At 46.0% G+C, this 22,496-nt stretch overlaps 2 protein-coding genes and 1 pseudogene across 2 annotated transcripts in view; 2 read left to right on the plus strand and 1 right to left on the minus strand.

The window, feature by feature from the left end:
- The window catches only part of LOC142189633 (uncharacterized), a 637,493-nt pseudogene that overhangs the window by 344,361 nt on the left and 270,636 nt on the right, over window positions 1-22,496 (minus strand).
- The window catches only part of LOC142190250 (uncharacterized), a 185,421-nt gene continuing 167,243 nt past the window's right edge, over window positions 4,319-22,496 (plus strand). Inside the window, exon 1 of the mRNA XM_075262283.1 lies at window positions 4,319-4,436. Coding sequence (XP_075118384.1) covers window positions 4,361-4,436 — 76 coding nt within the window. The 5' untranslated portion in view covers window positions 4,319-4,360. The remainder of the gene's footprint in view (window positions 4,437-22,496) is intronic.
- Window positions 6,412-22,496, plus strand: part of LOC142187872 (uncharacterized) — a 46,090-nt gene continuing 30,005 nt past the window's right edge. The window contains exons 1-2 of the mRNA XM_075261683.1: window positions 6,412-6,445; window positions 7,534-7,687. Coding sequence (XP_075117784.1) covers window positions 6,412-6,445; window positions 7,534-7,687 — 188 coding nt within the window. The remainder of the gene's footprint in view (window positions 6,446-7,533; window positions 7,688-22,496) is intronic.

The raw sequence follows: 22,496 nt of genomic DNA on the forward strand, positions 1-22,496 counted from the left end.
TGTTGGAGTCCGGCAAGCTCCAGAGCTGCTACCAGGTTCCGGCCGTTATCACAAACGACCATGCCTGGGCCCAGGTGCAGCGGCTCAAACCATATTGCCGTCTCATCGAGGAGGGCATCCCTCACCTCGGAGGCAGTGTGCTGTCTGTCCCCCAAGCTGATCAGCTTCAGCACAGCCTGCTGACGTCTACCAACGCCAGTGCTGCAACGTTTCCAACTCGTAGCTGGGGTCAATCTAACAGCGGAGGAGGAGGCGGTGGCGGAGGAGGAGGCGGTGGCGGAGGAGGAGGCGGTAGAGGAGGAGGAGGAGGGGGGTGTTCTTCTCGTGTCCCTGCCAGAAATGTTAGGCGGGGAGACGAGGTACACCGGGCCAGTTTGGGAAGCAGTCCCAGCCTCAACTACATTCACCCAGTGTGCCGTCAGTGAAATGTAGCGTCCCTGTCCGCATGCACTTGTCCACGCGTCGGTGGTCAAGTGGACCTTTGTGCAAAGCGCGGAACTAAGGGCCCGCCTGATGTTGAGTGACACGTGCTGGTGCAAGGCGGGGACGGCACACCGGGAGAAGTAGTGACGGCTAGGGACGGCATAGCGAGGTGCCGCAGTTGCCATCAGGTCCAGGAAGGCGGGAGTTTCAACAAGCCGGAACGCCAACATCTCCTGGGCCAGCAGTTTAGCGATGTTGGCGTTCAAGGCTTGCGCGTGTGGGTGGTTAGCAGTGTATTTCTGCCGCCGCTCCAATGTCTGAGAGATGGTGGGTTGTGGTAAAGAAACGCCTGATGGTGCCTTTGATGGTGCAGGAGAAGGAGATAAGACAGGACCAGGGGAGGATGAGGTAGAAGTCAACAAAGTGGCGGAGGCAGATGAAGTGGTGTCCTGGCTCGTCCTCTGGAGTGCATCGCCAGCACAGTCAGCAGTGGCAGTGGCAGAGGCAGAGGCAGTGGCAGTGGCGTGAACGGCAGGCGGCCTTTGTCCTGCCGTTGCTGCCTGCCACTGATTCCAGTGCTTGGATTCCAAATGACGGCGCATTGAAGTGGTGGACAGGTTGCTCTTCTCAGAGCCCCTAATCAATTTCGAGAGGCAAATTGTGCAGACAACACTATATCTGTCCTCGGCGCATTCCTTGAAAAAACTCCACACCTTCGAGAAACGTGCCCTCGAGGTGGGAGTTTTTCGGGGCTGGGTACGAACTGGAACATCTTGGGAGATTCCGGTGTGGCCTGGCTTCGCCTAAGCTGCTGACCTCTGCCTCTGCCTCTAGCTACCCTTTTTGGTGCTGCACCTGCCTCAACATCCACACTACTTTCCCCGCTTGACATCCCCCCTGTCCAGGTCGGGTCAGTGTCCTCATCATCCACCACTTCCTCTTCCAACTCCTGTCTCATCTCCTCCTCCCGCACAATGCGCCGGTCAACTGGATGCCCTGACGGCAACTGCGTCACATCATCGTCGATGAGGGTGGGTTGCTGGTCATCCACCACCAAATCGAACGGAGATGGAGGAGACTCTAGTGTTTGAGCATCTGGACACAGATGCTCCTCTGTTAGGTTCGTGGAATCGTGACGTGGAGAGGCAGGTTGAGGGACAATGAAAGGAGCGGAGAACAGCTCTGGGGAGCAGGGACAGTTTGGGTTATTGTTCTGTAAAGCTTCGGAATTTTGGGAGGAAGGAAGACAAGACTGTTGGGTAATAGGAGGAGAGGAGGCAGAGTCTGACTGGCTGCTGGACAATGTGCTGTAAGCGTTCTCTGACAGCCATTGCAAGACCTGTTCCTGGTTTCCGGGCCTACTAAGGTTTGTACCCTGCAGTTTAGTTAATGTGGCAAGCAACCCTGGCACTGTGGAGTGGCGCAATGCTTGCTGCCCCACAGGAGTAGGCACGGGACGCCCTGTGGCTTCACTGCTACCTTGCTCCCCAGAACCATTCCCCCGACCTCGCCCACGGCCTCGTCCACGTCCCTTTCCGGGAGCCTTGCGCATTTTGAATTCCTAGTTAGAAATTGGCACTGTATACCAGTAGTAAAAATTGTGGGTGCACGTAACCCCAATATATTCTTTGAATTCCCAGTCAGAAACTGGCACTATATGGCAGTAGCAAGAAATGAGGGTATTTGTATTCCCAATATACTCTTTGAATTCCCAGTCAGACAATGGCACTGTATACCAGTAGTAAAAATTGTGGGTGCACGTAACCCCAATATATTCTTTGAATTACCAGTCAGAAACTGGCACTATATGGCATTAGCAAGAAATGAGGGTATTTGTATTCCCAATATATTCTTTGAATTCCCAGTCAGACAATGGCACTGTATACCAGTAGTAAAAATTGTGGGTGCACGTAACCCCAATATATTCTTTGAATTCCCAGTCAGAAACTGGCACTATATGGCAGTAGCAAGAAATGAGGGTATTTGTATTCCCAATATACTCTTTGAATTCCCAGTCAGACAATGGCACTGTATACCAGTAGTAAAAATTGTGGGTGCACGTAACCCCAATATATTCTTTGAATTACCAGTCAGAAACTGGCACTATATGGCAGTAGCAAGAAATGAGGGTATTTATAACCCCAATATATTCTTTGAATTCCCAGTCAGACAATGGCACTGTATACCAGTAGTAAAAATTGTGGGTGCACGTAACCCCAATATATTCTTTGAATTCCCAGTCAGAAACTGGCACTATATGGCAGTAGCAAGAAATGAGGGTATTTGTATTCCCAATATACTCTTTGAATTCCCAGTCAGACAATGGCACTGTATACCAGTAGTAAAAATTGTGGGTGCACGTAACCCCAATATATTCTTTGAATTACCAGTCAGAAACTGGCACTATATGGCAGTAGCAAGAAATGAGGGTATTTATAACCCCAATATATTCTTTGAATTCCCAGTCAGACAATGGCACTGTATACCAGTAGTAAAAATTGTGGGTGTATATAGCCCCAATTCTATTGCTAGGGGACTTGCAGGGTATTTCTGGGGTGAAGGTGGGGGGGCACACCGTTGGAACGGGTATCGGGGTATATATCGGGTATACGGGAATACACTGACAGTGTATTCCATTCAGGATCCTGGGAAAGCTGGGTTGCGGCGATTGAGCCCGTCAGTGCCACGTTACACTGACAAGCTTCTCCCTGGAATTTAGCTCTTATAAGAGCTGTTGGTTGTCTTCTCCTTCCTATCCTAGCCTGTCCCTGCCTACCCAGAATCTAAGCCCTAGCTAGCTGGACGGAAACCTCCGTCCTCGGTGAATTGCAAGCTCAGAATGACGCGAAGCTGGGCGTCGCTGTTCTTTTAAATTAGAGGTCACATGTTTTCGGCAGCCAATGGGTTTTGCCTACTTTTTTCAACGTCACCGGTGTCGTAGTTCCTGTCCCACCTACCCAGCGCTGTTATTGGAGCAAAAAAGGCGCCAGGGAAGGTGGGAGGGGAATCGAGTAATGGCGCACTTTACCACGCGGTGTTCGATTCGATTCGAACATGCCGAACAGCCTAATATCCGATCGAACATGAGTTCGATAGAACACTGTTCGCTCATCTCTAGTCAGGATGTCGCTGTCTATTTCTCCATGGAGGAGTGGGAGTATTTAGAAGGACACAAGGATCTGTACAAGGAGGTGATGATGGAGGACCACCAGCCCCTCACATCAGCAGGTAATAGACATGACTATATACACATGGACTTCCATTATTTGTATGTACAGAATGAATTCAGTCCCTGTCTGTGTTTCCTACAGGTAGATCCAGTAAGAGGACAACCCCGGAGAGATGTCCCAGTCCTCTTCTTCCACAGGATGATCAGGTAGATGGAGATATTCCCTATGATGTGTAGACGGGCTGTGAAGTCCTTGTGGTCAGTCTTGGGTTCTCCAGCAGTATTAGATGTTTTATACTTGTGTAATGAGAGGTGGAGATGGAGGATAAAGCTGACCATAGACATTACATGTTGTCTGGATCTTCACACAATCTTCTGGCTATGGAGACTGCTGGTTGGGATGAGGAACCAAAGAGACTACTGAACAAATTTCTCTCTATGAGACAAATAACACTGAATGTATCTGATAGAATCTGATCTCCTCCACTGAAATATCCTGAAGCACATCTAGGCATGCTGAGTATACTGTATATGTGTATGAGGTTCTAGCAGTTGTCAGTGAGCCGTCATCTAATATCTATGTCCAGCTTCAGATTTGCTGCTCTTTGGCTCAGATAACTCCTCCTGTCAGGTCGTGTTTGGGCGTTACGATGATAAACTTTTAGAACATTTCTCCATGACTTCTCCATTTGTCCGGTGACCTTTACAATATTTATATTACAGATTTTCCATCAGGATAAAGATCTGAGCGACGTTAATGCTATATCTATGAGAATAAAGGAAGAGCCCTATGTGAGTGGTGATGAGGAGTGTGAGGAGGACATTCCTACAGGGAACCGCCCAGGTGAGGAGTCACCACTATATAAAGCACAGAAGGGTCACTGATTCTAGTCAGACATTGTTTAGACTATTTGTTGTTCCCCGATTCAGGTAAAATACTAATAATACATGAATATAAATGTGATTCCGCTATAGGGGGTAATAAATGTAGTATAGAATAGAACGGACAGCAGGAATATGGACTTGTCTACATTTCCCTATCAGTATGTCTTTGGTGTGTGGGAGGAAACCGGAGTACCCGGAGGAAACCCACGCAAACACGGGGAGAACATACAAACTCCTTGCAGATGTTGTCCTTGGCAGGATTTGAACCTAGGACAGAATTATAGAATAGAACGTACAGCAGGAATATGGACCTGACATCAATGTGAACGAGGCAAATTTCTTCCTCACCGGCTGTCAGTCCTTGTGAAGGGAAAGAATTTACCAGAATTATATAGCAGATTATTTCAGGTAGCGGAAAAATAATCCTCCTGCTCGATCTTCAGGCAGATTCCACCTCAGAGCTCTATGGAAATAAATGGGAGGTGGAAAATCCCGCCTGGCCAGTAAGGAATCTGATGGAGATTCAGGGGCTGATTTGGTAAAGTGGAAATTCTTCTTCTGAATTCCTGAAGCAGCTTCTACAAATGTCACTGTGTAACCCTCACCTTAGACCCCAATCACACTATGGAATCCGGACTAGAAAATCTGGTCAGTACATCAGTCACATTTCCCAGCCTGAACTCTGTCCACACACCAGGACTCCCCGTATCTTAGTGATCTATGACGCTAGGAGTCCCTGCTTCCTTGTGACTCCACAGACCCTACTACATACTGTATGGGACAGCAGATCCGCGGTGAGTTCAGGCTGGGAAATCCAGCAGATGTGGTTTGGATTGTATTGTGTGTATGGGGTGTAATACAGTAAGATTTATGGCATCCTACAGTATTATTCCACATAAGTGGCCATATTTAAGCAGCCAGGGATTGTGTTCCTGTGGTTTGGGCTCTGAGACTTATTTCACTTTGGAATCTTAGAAGAGACGTCCAGATAAGACGATCTATATCAGGACAGGACAACTAGTAATGTAGTCAGAGGCCTGGACTTAGCAGTACAAAATAAGGGCCTTGATGTTCGGTCCTAAATGTGGGTTCTGTTGGGATAAGATAAACTACTCTAGGTGCAGAAATTGTAATGAGATTGTGATGAATGTCCTTTATGTAACGTGAGCAAGGTGATCTACCAGGGACAGGCAGGGCCGCCATCAGAACAGTGCTGGTGCTGTCAGCGGCCCGGTCACCGCTCTAAGGAAAAAGGAAGCCGATAACTTGTACCAGTGTAACCAAGCAGCAATATGTACCAAAGTATAGTAACCTGCTGTGCACCATTATTAATCAGAAAAGTAGCCCCAAAAAGGCCTAACATGTAACTTGTAATATAGATTTCTAAAATCACCGAACTAAACCAAAAACACTGAATAAACAAGGGATATACCCAGAACTGTGACCTGATATATTCAGCTCACTCAGGCTCCACATCTCACCATTTGCTACAGCTCGGAACGTGAGACTCCCATCATTTTATAGACAATCTTGGCTATTTAGCATATGATTAGTTATGCAGATTCTTCTCATGTAACTGCTTTGTTACTGTTTTGCTCCTCTTGTATACTACAAAGTACAACCTGTTCTCACATTCCCTAATAGCTCAGAGACTTATTAGTTTTATTCCCAAGTGAAAGGTCACTGGTTCAAATCAAGTATCAGCCGTGAAAAAGATTTTCCATGAAAAGAGAAAAAACATCATCCAGCTCATCGATAGCGGTCTCTGGGCCAAGAAAGTTGCCAAACTACATCATTTAAGTGTCATGACAGTGGGAAGAATACGAAATAAAGTCCGTCCATTCATTCCAAAGACAAGAGGTGAATGTGCAGGCAAAATATCAGAGTCAGTAAGTCGGCTCACCACAAGATCTATCAGTTGTGGAGTGACAAACATGGCAGTGCAGGTGGCTCGTATGCTTTGTAATAGTGAGATCACAGATGTGCATTACACAAGTCTGGAATGGTTACCTGAAAGATGAGGAAGCTTCAAACTCAATATGGCCATAAAAAGCGTTAGCTCAAGTTTGCAAAAAAAGTACAAAAAGTGGACAGTAGGAGATTGGAAATAGGTGATTTACAGTGATGAGATGAAAGTTAATAGACTGAACTCTGATGGGTCACAGACAAAGGGATTGTATACTTTACCAGGATTGATGGTGATCTCACTGCTGAGCTATATGTGAGTATCCTACAATACGAGTTACCTTGTACAATAGAGTACCATGGATATGAGAAGGACAATATATATTGCTCCAGCAGAACATTGACTATCGAGATTAGAAGAAATGGCTCAATGACAGTAAAGCAGAGGCTCTGAATTGGCACAAACCAGCCCCAAAACTTTAAACCAATCAAACACTTGTGGGAAGAGTTGAAGAAAAAAGCTGTAGTTGTACCCAAGTGTACACAGTATGCACCAACACTGGGAACATGTAGAAGAGATCTGGGATCTAATTTCAGTCGAGACAAACTTGAATGTGATCCAGAGCATGTCCATAAGGATTCAGACAGTGTTGAAGTCAAAGGTGGATTTACAAAATAATTAAAATTTCGATTTTTAGAAGTAAAATGGTAACAATGAAGTTACATGACAAGAATCTGCATAATTAATCATATGCTAAATAGTTGCAAGTCTAATTTATGTATGAGATGGCCAAGATGATTGTCTATAAGATGATGGTAGTCTCACATTCCGAGCTGTAGTGGACGGTGAGCTATGGAGGTTGAAAGTCATACATTCTAAGCATTGTTACCCTTCTGCTCATCAGTGTAAGTGCCACCACCCCTTTTCCTTAGTGCTGTGACTGGGTGGGCCCGCTTATTTCATCCACTACCTGTACCTCTACAGTGACCTAGAGCAGCGGTGGTATCTGCCATTGAGACTGTCACTGACATCAGTCTCAGCACAGAAAATACTAATGAAATAGGCCACGTTACTGTTGTTTGCTCAGTGGGGAATTTACTTATAAGGTTATGTTATTTAATAATAGTAACATTGGTTTTCTTTTCATCAGATGACTGTACCAGGAGCTCAGAGGAACATCTAATACCTACAGATTATAAAGCAGAGGATCATGGTATCACACAAGATCCATCTGAAGAACATGCCAATACTCCAGATTTACCCTCAGCCCCTCAGAAGAAAGATCTCTCTTCTAATTCATCACAGTCTGTTAAGCAAAATAAAATACAAAGAAGGGGTGTTATACATCAGAGAACTCACACGGGGAAGAAGATATTTTCATGTTCAGAATGTGAGAAATGTTTTAGTAAGAAATCAAATCTTGTTCAACATCACAGAACTCACACAGGAGAGAAGCCATTTTCATGCCCAGAATGTGGGAAATGTTTTACTGCTAAATCAGATCTTGTTAAACATCAAAGAACTCACACAGGGGAGACGTCATTTTCATGCCCAGAATGTGGGAAATGTTTTACTGCTAAATCAAATCTTGTTACACATCAAAGAACTCATACAGGGGAGAATCTAGTTTCATGTTCAGAATGTGGGAAATGTTTTACTGCTAAATCATATCTTGTTACACATCAAAGAACTCACACAGGGGAGAAGCCATTTTCATGTTCAGAATGTAGGAAATGTTTTATCTCTAAATCAAAGCTTGTTAGACATCAAAGAACTCACACAAGGGAGAAGCCATTTTCATGTTCAGAATGTAGGAAATGTTTTATCTCTAAATCAGCTCTTGTTAGACATCAAAGAACTCACACAAGGGAGAAGCCATTTTAATATACACATGAAAACTATGATTAACCAAAAGTCATCTCCAACTGCACATCTAAGAACACAGAAAAAAAGCATTTTTCTTTCCTGATTGCTTTACCCCCAATTCATATCTTAAATCTTAGAGAGCTCACCTCGGGTTCTTTTGTCTTAAACTCATTGTCAATATGAATAAAATATTTGAATTGGAATTACACCTGCATGTTTGGGACCGTCCTTTATTCCTGGCAGGCCTGGGGTGACGAGGTATTTTTGTAGTGTCTACTTTTATTTATTTATTTTTAATTAAAAGTTCTGATTTTCAACAAAAATAAAAGAACAAGGATGAAACAGGACGGTACAAAAGTCATACCAAGTACAGCATAGTATCCAGGTAAGCAACGGGATCAAGAACCTCGAGCGGCAGCTTCAAGGTAGAGAAAGAGGAACAGAGAAGAGCATAAAGTAATGCCATGCCTCAGGACTTGGTTCATTCACTGACATCTATCTCTGATTTTATGTTTTCCCCGACTTCCACAACGGCAGTAAGCTGGAGGTATTCCCGCCCTCAGGGACAGGAAACGACACCATTTAAATAGATCCCTCCTACAACCACCTTCAGTCGTTTCTTGTCCCTTGCGGGATGAAGACACCATCAGCTTACCGCACGCGTTCATGGAAGCCCCTGGGTAGCGGTGTGCTGCCGGGGAGACCGTACGAGGCATCCGGCTCTCCGGGCTGTAGAAAGGTGAAACGGCCTAGCCGATGTGAAATAGATGTAAACCCGCCGATAGTGGTATTCTACCGGGCTTTTCCTGGCTTCAGGTGGCTACTGTTACATAGTTACATAGTAGATGAGGTTGGATAAAGACATGAGTCCATCAAGTCCAACCTATAATCCTACAATCCCCTACAGTGTTGATCCAGGGGAAGGCAAAAAACCCCATGAGGCTCATGCCAATTGCCCTATTTCAGGGGAAAAAATTCCTTCCCGACTCCAAATCTGGCAGTCAGTATAAAACCCTGGATCAACATGTCCTTAAAATCTAGAGACCATAACCCATTATATTTTTCTCTCCAAGAAAGGCATCCAGGCCCACTTTGAATTTGTTCAGTGAATCCGCCATCACCACTTCCTGGGGCAGAGAGTTCCAGAGCCTCGTTGTTCTTACTGTGAAGAATCCCCTTCTATGTTTCTGGTGAAACCTTCTCTCCTCCAGACGTAGAGGATGTCCTCTTGTCACTGTCACTGGCCTAGGAGTAAAAAGATCCTTAGAAAGTTCTTTGTATTGTCCCTTCTTGTATTTGTACATTGTTATTAGATCTCCCTGTATACGTCTTTTCTCTAAACTGAATAACCCCAAGTTTGTTAATCTATCGTTGTCCTCCAGTCCACCCATTCCCTTAATCATTTTGGTTGCCCGTCTTTGCACTTTTTCAAGTTCACTCACGTCTTTCTTGTATATCGGGGCCCAAAATTGTGCACAATATTCTAAGTGTGGCCATACCAGTGATTTGTATAGAGGCATAACTATGTCCTTGTCATGAGAATCTAGACCTCTTTTGATGCATCCCATAATTTTATTTGCCTTGGCAGCAGCTGCCTGACACTGGTCATTAAAGGTAAGCTTGCTGTCCACCAAAATCCCTAAGTCTTTTTCATTGACAGTCTTACCCAGTAATTTACTATTTAGTACATAGTGCAGGGTATGGGGGCACTCGTCCACATTAGGGAGAGTGTTCGCCTACATAGGCAGTACGGAGACTTACAAGTCATTCCTGCTCCGCTAGGGATTATGGGTAAAAAATATGCAAATCTACTCTCCTGGATGGAATTAAGAGAACACTCTGTTCTCCTAATTCCATCCAGGAGAGTAGATTTGCATATTTTTTACCCATAATCCCTAGCGGAGCAGGAATGACTTGTAAGTCTCCGTACTGCCTATGTAGGCGAACACTCTCCCTAATGTGGACGAGTGCCCTCATACCCTGGTCTATAGTCTCTCACTCTGCTAAATCAGTATCTTTACACTATGCTGAGGATGGCCCAATAGGCCGAAACAGCGCTGTCCATAGTTGGGAATCTGTTCCTTTTGGGACAGAAATACTGATTTAGCAATTAAATCCACATTATGATTAAAAGACTTTATAACTGAGTCGTTCATGATGTTAAGGATACTGCCCTCTATAGGGTGGTGTACAGAGTGCACTCTGTTCTCCTAATTCCATCCAGGAGAGTAGATTTGCATATTTTTTACCCATATTTAGTACATAGTCATACATTTTATTACGTCGCCCAAAGTGCATTACTTTACATTTGTCAACATTAAACTTCATTTGCCAAGTCTCTGCCCATGCTTCCAGTTTCCTTAGATCCCCCTGTAATATTCTACTATCCTCCTCATTATTGATTACCCTACAAAGTTTAGTATCATCTGCAAATATAGACACCCTGCTCTGTAATATAGACACCCTGCTTTGTAAACCCTCTACCAGGTCATTAATAAAGATATTAAACAAGAGAGGACCTAATACTGACCCTTGTGGCACCCCACTGGCGACTGTGGCCCAGTCTGAATATTTACCATTAACAAGTACCCTCTGTTTCCTATCAGTGAGCCAGTTGTTAACCCAAATGCATATGTTTTCCCCCAGTCCCAACATTCTCATTTTGCATACCAACCATTTATGTGGAACAGTGTCAAAAGCCTTTGAAAAGTCCAGATACACCACGTCTACTGCATTACCCATGTCCAGATACACCACGTCTACTGCATTACCCATGTCCAGTCTTGAACTGACCTCCTCATAGAAGCTGATCAGATTAGTCTGACAGGACCGATTCCTCATAAACCCATGCTGATTTGGTGTTATAAGATTATTTACATTGAGATACTCTAGGATAGCATCTCTTAGAAAGCCCTCAAATATCTTTCCCACCACAGAAGTTAAACTTACTGGCCTATAGTTTCCAGGTTCCCTTTTACACCCCTTTTTGAAAATTGGCACCACATTTGCTATTCGCCAATCCTGTGGAACAGACCCAGTCATTACTGAATCCTGAAATATTAGATACAAGGGTCTATCTATGACCATGCTTAATTCCCTCAGAACTCGGGGGTGTATACCATCTGGACCGGGCGATTTCTCTATTTTAGTGTTTTGCAGGCGGCGCTGCACTTCTTCCTGGGTTAAGCAGGTGACATTTATTTGAGAGTTTACATTCCCCCTAATCATGTTGTTGGCCAATGGATTTTCTTGTGTAAACACTGTAGAGAAGAAGGCATTTAATACTTGTGCTTTTTCCTCATCCTCCTCCACCATTACACCCAGATTATTTTTGAGAGTGCCCACATTGTCAGTTTTTATTCTCTTATTATTTATGTAATTGAAGAATAATTTTGGATTACTTTTACTTTCCTTGGCAATTTTTCTCTCAGCCTCAATCTTCGCCTCCTTTATTTGTTTTTTGCACAATTTATTTTTCTCCTTATAGTTTTTTAATGCTGTGTCGCTACTTTCTTGTTTTAGTACTTTAAATGCTTCCTTTTTATCCCTCATTGCATTCTGTACTGTTTTAGTTAGCCATATTGGTTTTCTATGATTTCTAGCCCGCTTATTCCCATAGGGTATGTGTTTTCTAGTGGTCTTATTTAGTATATTTTTGAAGATGTCCCATTTAGTTTGTGTTCCCGTCACGTTGAGGACATCCCAGACCTCGCTGTTGCCTGCTGGAGCCTCAAGCAGTAGCTGGAGACACTGTTCCTGTCCTTTCACCGGCTGACATAGGGGCGTGGTCCGGCTGCAGCTCAAAGGTATGTGATTAGGGGGCGTGGCCTAACCGGGTGGCGCCAGATTCAAAATCCCAGGCTGTAGTTGCAGTCTGATGCTTTGTTTGCTGCTGCCTTGTTGCTGCGCATATGCAGTTATCTACAGTGACTCCCTAAGGATCAGTGTGAGGTCTGATGGATTCTACTAAAGTTCCTAGCCCAGTGGGTCCCTCCTTCTTTTTTTACCAGTCTATTTGTTGCTTAAATCACTTCAAAGAACTTATGTTAGTAGTTCTTTTATCGGATTGTGTTTTCAGGCTAAGGAAGTGGCCAGCACTAAGTCGGCTTCCAAAAGATGCGCTATTTGCAAAAATAAAAAATCTTTACCGGGTCTTCATAAGAAAAAACACTTTGTTTCAAATGTATTGAAAAATTAGTGGCGGTGGAATCCCCATCCTTGTTGAATAGTATTAAGGCTATTGATAAGGATGAGATTCACTCTGCCATTGAGCAGAGACTACCACAGGTCACAGGGCCTCCCTCAGCCCTTTCATCCACTTCCTATGCTCCTCAGGCCTCGCCTGCACTGGTAGTGTCGGATAGTGAGGGAGAGGTGGTGGATTTTGATTCCTCTGTGGATGATTCTGGGAAACCATGTTGTTCTATTGAAGATTCGCAGACAGAAGGCAGCACAGTGTCTCAGTGGTTAGCACTGCAGCCTTGAAGCACTGCAGTCCTGGGTTCGACTCCCACCAAGGACAACATCTTCAAGCCCTTAGTAAAAGCGGTCAGAGCCAAAATGGGCCTAGATGACGCTAAAGAACCCCTCAGCATTCAGGATCAGATGATTCAGGGGTTGGGTCGTAGGAAGAGTCATCTCTTTCCGGTTCATCAGAATATTAAAGATCTTATCTTGTATGAATGGAAGGGTTTAGAAAGTAAAATGTCTAAAAATTTCTGCTCTTCCCTTTGAGGACCTTGGTCCATTTAAAGATGCGATGGTTAAGGAAGCTGAAAGCTTGCTTAAAAAGACTAGGGATACGGCTACTGCTATTCTCAGGCCTAGTGGGGCAGCTACCTGTACGGCCAGGTCCTTGAGGGGGTGGTTGGACAGACTGGATAACCACATCTCTGAGGGTACCTCGAGAGAAGAATCTTTTGATTCAATCCCTCTGTTAAAAAAGGCTGTAGATGTCTCTCTGATGCTCGGACGGACATTATAAAGTTCTTGGCCAGAACTGCCGCCCTCGCCAACTCGGCCCGTTGTTCGCTTTGGCTCAGAGCTTGGAATAGGGACTCTGCCTCCAAGAATAGACTTTGTTCTATCCCGTGTAAAGGGGATCATTTATTTGGCTCAGGATTAGACAATATCCTGGAGTAAGCCTCTGATAGGAGGAAGGGGTTCCCTAGGGAGTTTAGGCAGTCTAACTGATGTAGGTCCTTTTGCTCCAACAGAAGGTTTAACTTTCAGGACAAGAAGAGAGCACCGGATAGATTTTTTGTTAATTAAATCTTCCTCCCCCTCAGAGCAGGGTGTGAGGAGTTCGCTGAGTGGACCAATGGCTGAGCTAGCCAGCAGAGACCATGGTAGAAAGGTATACTGACCAGCCTAGACTGCTGAGGTTTCTAGTCCATCTCCATTATATAATTTAAAACCGCCTTTGAGGGAGAGATTTTTTTCTTCTCCTCCAGAAACAAATTATTGTTCAGGTTGTGGTAGAAGAGCAGGGGGAAGGTTTTTACTCTCCTATCTTCTTAATCAAAAAGCCCAATGGTTCCTATAGGGCTATTATTAATTTAAAGTCTTTAAATAAATTTATGGTATACGGAAAGTTAGATGGAGACTGTCAGGTCCACGGTAAATCTGTTGTGCCAGGGCTGTTAGGTTTCCAAACCGGTCTGGCAGTAGGTTGGGCACAGGCCCCCTCAAGGCTGCTTCAAAAAATTTCTGCTGTCCGTTTGGAACAGGCAACAGTCCTCTCTGTGCAAGAAGGTGAAGGTTCCAGTACATATAAAGAACTCCCTAAATTGGTGGAAAATATCCACAAACCTACAACAAGGTGTCCCGTGGCGGCATCCGCATCAGGTTATAGTTACCACCGACACAGGTTTGCTGGAGTGGGGGAGGCCATACATCCTCCTCCGCCGTCCAGGGGATTTGGGACTCCAGGCTAAAGAACAGTTCTTCCAATATGAGAGCGTTCACAGCGGTCGATTCAGGCCTTTTCAGGGAGAATTAAAGGGAAGGCATGTCAGGACCCTATCGGACAATACTACAGTAGTAGCTTACTTAAACAAGCAGGGGAGGACAAGGTCCCCAGGCTTGTCCAATGTCTCGGCAGGGATCTTCAGATGGGCAGAAAGCAATCTGATATCTATCATGGCAACTCACCTCCGTGGGAGAGAGAACCTAGTAGCGGACTACCTCAGCAGAGAGTTACTGAGGGTATCAGAGGGTAGCCTAGACTCGGAAGTCTGTCACCCACTGGTGGGCAGATGGGGTCTGCCTTTGTTGGACCTATTTTTAACACCAAGATTCAAAAATTCTTTTCGATAGACCATTGGGACAGTCCATATGCAGTAGATGCCTTCTCCCAAACCTGGAACTCCAGCCTCCTGTATGTCTTTCCTCCCTTTTCACTCCTGCCAAAGGTTCTAACAAAGACCAGGGAAGAAAAGGCCAATGTGATATTGATAGCTCTCAGGTGGCCCAGAAGATCTTGGTTTCCCCTCCTATTACAGTTATCCAAGGGGGAATGGTTGCCGCTTCCTCTCAAAGAGGACCTACTAATGCAGGGTCCAGTGAAATGTTCCTCTCTACATCAACTCCAGCTAACAGCATGGAGATTATGAGGAGTTTATTAAGATCTAGGGGATTTTCAGATCCAGTTATTACCATACTGTTGGCCTCCGGGAAGCCTATAACCAATAGAATCTATTTAAGATCCTGGAACACCTTTCAGAAATTTTGTCAAGCTACTAGAGCTCCAGATGGACCGGCGTCTATAGCTTTGATCCTGGAGTTCCTTCAGAGGAGGTTGGATAAGGGGCTCAGTCCAAGCACAATTAAAGTTCAGATTGCTGCTTTGAGTACCTTTTTAGACTATAGACTAGCTGAGATCCCTATTAGAGATGAGCGAACGGCGTTCGATCGAATTGACATTTGATTGAATATCAGGCCTTTCGAGGTGTTCGATTCCAATCGAACACCACGTGGCAAACTCACTAAAAATTCGATTCCCCTCCCACCTTCCGTGGCACGTTTTTTGCACCAATAACTGCGCAGGGGAAGTGGGACAGGAAATACAACAAGGTAGGCAGTGAAAAAAAATCAGAAAAAGGAATTGGCGGCCGGAAACAGATAACCTCCAATTTAGACGAATGGTGGATTTACCATTCGACTAATTTGGGACTGTGAATTATGTGAATGTGACACAGGGACAGATGTACAGGCAGGGTTAGTTAGGGATAACCTTTAATTAAGGGGGAATGTCACTCACCCAGCTCTTTGGGGCTCTATCTTGTTGGGAACCCTGGCAGCTTGCGATATGCGGGAGCTGACTTTTTCCCATAGGGATGCATTGACCAGCGTTGATTGGCTGAATGCCCGTACAGTGGCCAATCAACGCTGGTCAATGCATTCCTATGGCTCGGAACTACTAAAGGAATAGCTGAGCTGAACGTGTTAGTACTACTAAGAAATAGCCAGCTGAGTGTGCAGTGTGGGAGATTATCCTATTCACTACACAGCATGTACCCCACACTGTGAACTGATTAACCCCCTTCCCCCGGTGTCCGCTTACCTGCAGCTCTTTGCTCTTGGTCCACTTCGGTCCATGGTCCTGGTTTCAGAGCGCCCTGCCCCCCCTCTACCTGACTATTATTATAGAGAAGGCGGGACATAGGAGAGTGTGGGCGAGTACCGCCCACACTCTCCTATGCCCCGCCTTCTCTATATTACTAGTCGGGAGAGGGGCGGGGCTTAAGAGAGTGTGGACGGGAAGTCTCCCCACCCAGTACCCGCCCACACTCTCCTAAGCCCCACCTTCTCTATAATAATAGTCGGGGAGAGGGGGCAGGGCGCTCTGAAACCAGGACAATGGATCGAAGTGGACCAAGAGCAAAGAGCTGCAGGTAAGCGGACACCGGTGGGGGTGGGGGGATGGGGTTAATCACTACACAGCGTGGGGTACATGCTGTGTAGTGAATAGGATAGTCGTTACAATCCCAGCTCTGCTTAATAAACAAACAGTAGTGTCCGATACTACAAACTCAGCTCGGCTATACCGATAAAATGAGCGTTTAGTGTCCGATGTAGGTGAGCTGAGTGTGTAGGAGATGTAGATGTAGGAGAGCTGGCAGATATGCAGCACACTAACACACTCAGCTCTGCTAACATCGGCCAGCTCTGCTACATCTCTGGTGTAGCAGCTCTGCACTACACCCAACCAACCCTCCATCTACTCCTCCTGTTACACACATCTCTAGAGGATAGGGTTTTGTTAAAACACCAACCCTCCTTCCTTCCCAAAGTAGTTTCCAGATTCCACTGCTCTCAGGAGATTGTCTTACCATCCTTTTGTCAGAATCCTAAATCTGAGACGGAAGCTAAGTTCCACAACTTAGATGTCAGGCGCTGTCTCCTCTCTTATTTAGATAGATCAGCAGATTTCAGGAAGTCAGACCGCCTGTTTGCTCAGTTTCAAGGGAAGAATAAGGGCTTAGCAGCCAGTAAGGTCTCTATTGCGGGGAGGATTGTTCAGGCCATTTCTTTGGCTTATGGAGCCAAGGACTTGGCCACCCCTTGGCCAAGTTGGCTCATGCTTCGATTGAACAGATCTGCAAGGCAGCTACTTGGTCTAATCCTAATACCTTTTTTAGACATTACAAGCTAGATGTAGTCTCTAATATAGATTTGGCCGTTGGACGCAAGGTCCTCTTGGCGGTTGCCCCCCTGAGATTACCCCGATATATCTCCAGCTTACTGCCGTTGTGGAAGTCGGGGAAATAAGACAATTACACTTACCGGTAATCTGTTTTCCTTTGACTTCCACAATGGCAGGGTTTAATTTACCCAACCCATATGTTGACCTAGGTGATAGTGGTTGTATATACTGTCCCAGGCAGTTTTTCTTTTCTGTTGTTTTTAGAGATGAGCGAACGCCATTCGATCGAATAGGTATTCGATCGAATATCTTGGCATTCAATGTATTCGTTCACAATCGAATACCAAGCCGCATAAGCAGTAAAAATTTGTATCCCCTCCCAACTTCCCTGGTGCGTTTTTTGCACCAATAACTGTGCAAGGGAGGTGAGACGGGAACTACGACAACGGAGGCAGTGAAAAAAAATTGAAAAAACCCATTGGCTGCCGAAAACATGTAACCTCCCATTCATAAGAACGGCCGCCGCCCTATTCGCCATTTTTGCCGTCAGACATAGGGAGAGAAACATATCTGCTGAGGGCTAGATAGCGATTAGCTTCAGATAGGCAGGCAAGAACTAAAGAAGAAAACCAACAGCTCTTTTCAGAGCTATACACTGCAGGGACATCAGTCCAGCTTTCCCCAGACGGTGGAAAACAGGGATACAGAACAGATACAACTTCATATATAGCGGAGAAACAACGTTCATTTTTGGCTGTCCGCACACAGAATAGCCGGAATCCACAGCAGTGACTAGTTCATATAGAGCTGGAAAAAGCCTTGAATTTTGGGGGGCCTGAAACATAGCAGCAATCCACTGCATTTACAAGTTGATATAGCTGGAAAAAACTTGCATGGGGGGGGGGCTGAAAAATAGCAGCAATCCACTGCAGTTACTTCTTGCTATATACGTGCAAAGCAGCTTTTCAGGCTGTGTAACCCCAAAACAAGGATACAGAGCAATTAGGTCAGGCTATGTACACTCAATCCAGATATCCAGGGTGTACCCCCAAAACCTAGGTGGGAGAGACAGAAATTCAGTCAGGCTATGTCCACTCAATCCAGTTTTAAAGGGTCTACCCTACATCAGCTCAATCCAATTTTTTGTTCAATCCAGTATTATTTGCTCTCCATGATGTGAACTATGCCTTTGTCTCTTGAAAAGCAACCCAACATGAAGTCAGCCATGTGTGCCAATGTGTTAATTGGCATGACTTTGCTGCCCCCAACTGTAAGGGTCACTCTCCATTTCCTCCATTTTCCACTCCCCTTCACACCATCCGTGCTGAAGCAATGGGATGCACTGAAGTGCACCCTCAAGCCTCGTGTGGGACAGTGACATGAAATGCCACTCCATCCCCCTCGACTTCCTCCGCCAGCCAACGGTGCGAAGATGAGAGGAGTGTGCTCTGAATGTTTTCTGCCTAGCAGAGGCTACTTCTCACTAACGAAAATGGCCGCACTTTGACCAGTATATCAGGCACAATGGTGTAGGTTTCAAAGAACCTTTGCACCAACAAGTTGAAAACGTGGGCCATGTGTGGACCGTGTTTGAGTCTGGTAAGCTCCAGATCTGCTACCAGGTTCTGGCCATTATCACATACGCAAAAAGTCCTGGCCCCAGGTGCAGCGGGAAAAACCATATTGCCATCTCAGCCAGGATGGCATCCCTGACCTCAGAGGCAGTGTGCTGTCTGTCCCCCAAGGTGATGAGCTTCAGCACGGCCTGCTGACATCTCCCCACGCCAGTGTTACAGCGTTTCCAGCTTGTAGCTGGGGTGCAGGTTGCAGCGCAGTAGGCTTTCAGATAACTTGTGGCATGAATTTTGGGCTGGGAGACGAGATAAGCCACCCTAGTTTGCACCCTGGGCCCAGACTCCACTACATTCACCCTGCCTGTCATTAAAGATAAACAGCATCCCTGACCGCAGGCGTTTGTCCATGCGTCGGTGTTCAAGTGGACCTTGCAGCAAAGCGCGGAGCTCTGGGCCCAACTGATATTATGGGACACATGCAGGCGCAAGGCGGGGACAGCACACCAAGAGAAGTAGTAACAGCTAGGCCCAGCATAGGGAGGTGCCCCAGCTGCCTTCTGGTGATGGAAGGCCTGGGTATCCAGAAGCATAAACGCCAACATCTCCAGGGCCAGCAGTTTTTCGATGAGGCCATTAAAGGCTTGGGCATGTGGGTGGCTGGCACTGCACTTCTGCCTGCAATGAAACGCCTGGGAGATGGGGAGTGGCTGGGAAGAGGGAAATGATGGTGCAGGCCAAAAGGGCGGATGAGGGTGAACTCTCCAATGTGTCTGAGACAGATGTGTAGGTGATCTTGCATCATATCCTTGCACCATATTTGGCTGGATTGGACTTTCATTTTGTCCCAAAAAGTGGTCAAGACAGTGATCCCTCAGCTAATCCCGTTACACCGTCCATTGCCAACTGCAGCACTGAAGTTACCATCTCTGGAAGTGGTCCAAAATCTTTCTCTGCATTTAGCCAGTCTCGATGCTATGGTAGCTGGCTACAGTTGGTTGCTCCAGGGTTCTCTTACTGCTACTTGCCAAGGGGACTCAAATGTGATTTTCAGCACTGAGGACACCACCTCTGAGATCCCAAAGGAAGTTGACAAGAGATTTGTAGTACAGAAAAAAAGATGAGAAAATAAGTGTTGGCTGTAGAGCACAGAGGGATCGGAGAGGACAGAGCTGGGGTCGGCCAGGTATTCCCACAACATGCGCCTATACTTGTCCCTCCTGGTGACACTAGGCCCCTCAGTGGTGGTAATTTGGCCAGGGGGGCCATTAACGTGTCCCAGACCTAGGAATAAGTCTTGCAACAGGGTAGTTTTGCATGCTTTTTCTTCTAGCCATCATTGTTGCAGCTTAGCTTGCCTCCACATCTACACTGCTTTCGCCCCTAGACATCACCCCAGTCTATGCCTCTGCTTCTGGCCACCTTTTTTGTTGCTTAACTTGCCTTCACATATACATTGCTTTCGCCCCTAGACATCACTCCAGTCTATGCCTCTGCTTCTAGCCACCTTTTTTGTTGATTAGCTTGCCTCGACATCTTCACTGCTTTACCCGCTAGACATCACCCCTGTCCATGTCGGGTCGGTGGCCTAGTCGTCCACCAACTCCTCTTCCAATTGCTCACTGTCCCCTTGCTACAAACCGCACATAACCACAGCTCGGGCCTGGTCTGTGTTGTACCCTGCACCTTGCTTAACGCAGCTGCCATATCCGGAACTGTGATGAGCGCATGCTAATTTTTCATGTCCAGTGGAAAGGATGGGATAGGATTTCACATAAGTCTTCCACCCATGGAAACTCATGGTGCAGAAACTGAGTGAGCTGACTTTGATGAACTCTTGGGCTTTGGAAATTGAACTCCATCAAAGGTCTCTGCAGCTCACACACCCTGCTCAACATATGGTATCTAGGGTTTCAGCCTGTGGGGACGTCGCAAAACAGCCGGTGTTCTGGCAGATCGAGGCGTTGCTGGAGTGTTTTGAGGCTAGCAGCGGCTCCTGTACACTTGCGAAAGTGGGCGCACAAGCGCTGCACTTTCACCAGTAGCTTGTGTACATTTGGGTATGTTTTCAAAAAACGTTGCACCACTAAGATAGACGTGGGCCAGGCATGGAACGTATTGGAGGCTGGCAAGCTCCAGAGCCGCTACCAGGTTCCTGCCGTTATCACACATGACAAACATGCCTGGCCCCGGGTGCAGCAGGGAAAAACACATTGCCATCTCAGCCAGGATGGCATCCCTGACCTCGGAGGCAGTGTGCTGTCTGTCCCCCAAGCTGATGAGCTTCAGCGCGGCCTGCTGATATCTCCCCATGCCACTAGCTGGGGTCGATTCAACGGCGGAGGAGGAGGAGGGTGGTGTTTCAGCACTCCTGCCAGGAATATTGGGTGGGGAGACAAAGCAGGCCGCCAAAGAATCTTGTGTCTTGCTTGAAGAAGAGACCATCTTAGTCTGACTGCTGGTTGCTAGCATTTGGAGTTGGGTCTATCAGCCTTGTGATGAACTCCTCATTCTGGATCCCATTACTTTCAACAGTCTCTAAAGTCTTTTGACACTTTGAATTTTGTTCAGTTCCAACGGACTCTGTGTTTAGATTTGGCTCAGTCGTAGCTCCAGGACATGCCTTTGAAGGCAAGGTTTCCTTTAGTGGCTCCATCTCAGCAGGATGATAATGATGAAGCTTGGTTAAATCTGGTGTTGGAAGGGAAAGTGGTTTCTGATCTACAGCTAAAGTACTGGAGCATGTTGTTTGGACTATTAACACCTGATCAGAACCCTGTAGAGGTAATGTAGAGTCCCATATTAGATGACCATTACCGGTAGTAGTGGTTGCAGCCAATTCTCCACCTTTGCGGCCCTCTAAATAAAAGTTACCCCAGGACTTGATGCCAAAATGTTATCAATTTCACAATCAAAATCAAGGTCAATGTCTGGGTCCTCACTCCAATCCACTGCATCAATCCAACACAATGAGAGTGATGGTTGTGGAACCACCGTTTTAGAGGCAATGAATTTTAAAGGGGCTAACTCTCTGCTCGTGCAAGGCTCAACTCACCCAAAGGGCCTAAAACTCTGCAGGTAGAAGGCTGAAGTCACCTGAAGGGCCTCAATCTCTGCTGGTAGCTCAGCTTAAGGGCCTGTAACTTAATTTGGAAGGGCTCATGTTGAGGGCTAGAAAAGTGAATTTTGTAAGGTCACACACACACACACACACACACACAATGACAGGTCAGGGTGGGTACTGTTGGATTTCCCATTGCCTATTCCATCTGTGGTTGTCATGGGCAACGTGATTTAAAGGGGTGCTTGTTAATGTTTGTTGAGCTTAAATTGGGGTTTGTGTCCATCCATTTAGGGAGTAAAGAAGGTTTCCAGATATTTTCCCACTTTGATCGAGGTTTTTTTGAATGTGGGAAGTGTGTAGTTGATAGACTGTGATGGTGGAGTAAAACTGTGACTTGGGCGTGTTAGATGCCCCCAGGCATGCTTCCCCTGTTGTCCCACTTGCATTGCAGAGGTGTTGTCATCATTTGCTGAGGTGTCATAGTGGACTTGGTGACCCTCCTGAGTCGAATGGTGGGATCCCCGGAAACGAAGCATTTTCCCCCATAGACTATAATGGGGTTCGATAGTCGTTCTAATTGTCGAATATTGAGGGAGTATTCAAAATGAATAACGAACATCGAATATTTTACTGTTTCCTCATCTCTAATCGCCACCCAATTGCTCCTGTCATTAGGACAGTTTTGGCAATTATGTAGGGACAGGGGCTGGGTCGAGTTTAGAGCTCACTATTTCTGTCTTCCACTTCTTCCATTGTTCTAGCAGCAACACTAGAGAATTGCTCAACTAGCATTTCCCTCACAGCTGGGTTCTGGTGACCTGACACCTAGTGATCTTGCAGTGGGGCTTAGGTTAGTTGCAGATGACTTTGTGTATTCTGTTTACCATAAACTAGGAATTGGTGTTCCTATTTTGCGGACAGTATGTCCTCATTGTGTCTTCAGCATCCGTGCCGTATGGCCACAA

Source organism: Leptodactylus fuscus, chromosome 1 (assembly GCF_031893055.1).
Source record: "Leptodactylus fuscus isolate aLepFus1 chromosome 1, aLepFus1.hap2, whole genome shotgun sequence".
In the NCBI taxonomy this organism is placed as follows: Eukaryota; Metazoa; Chordata; class Amphibia; order Anura; family Leptodactylidae; genus Leptodactylus; species Leptodactylus fuscus.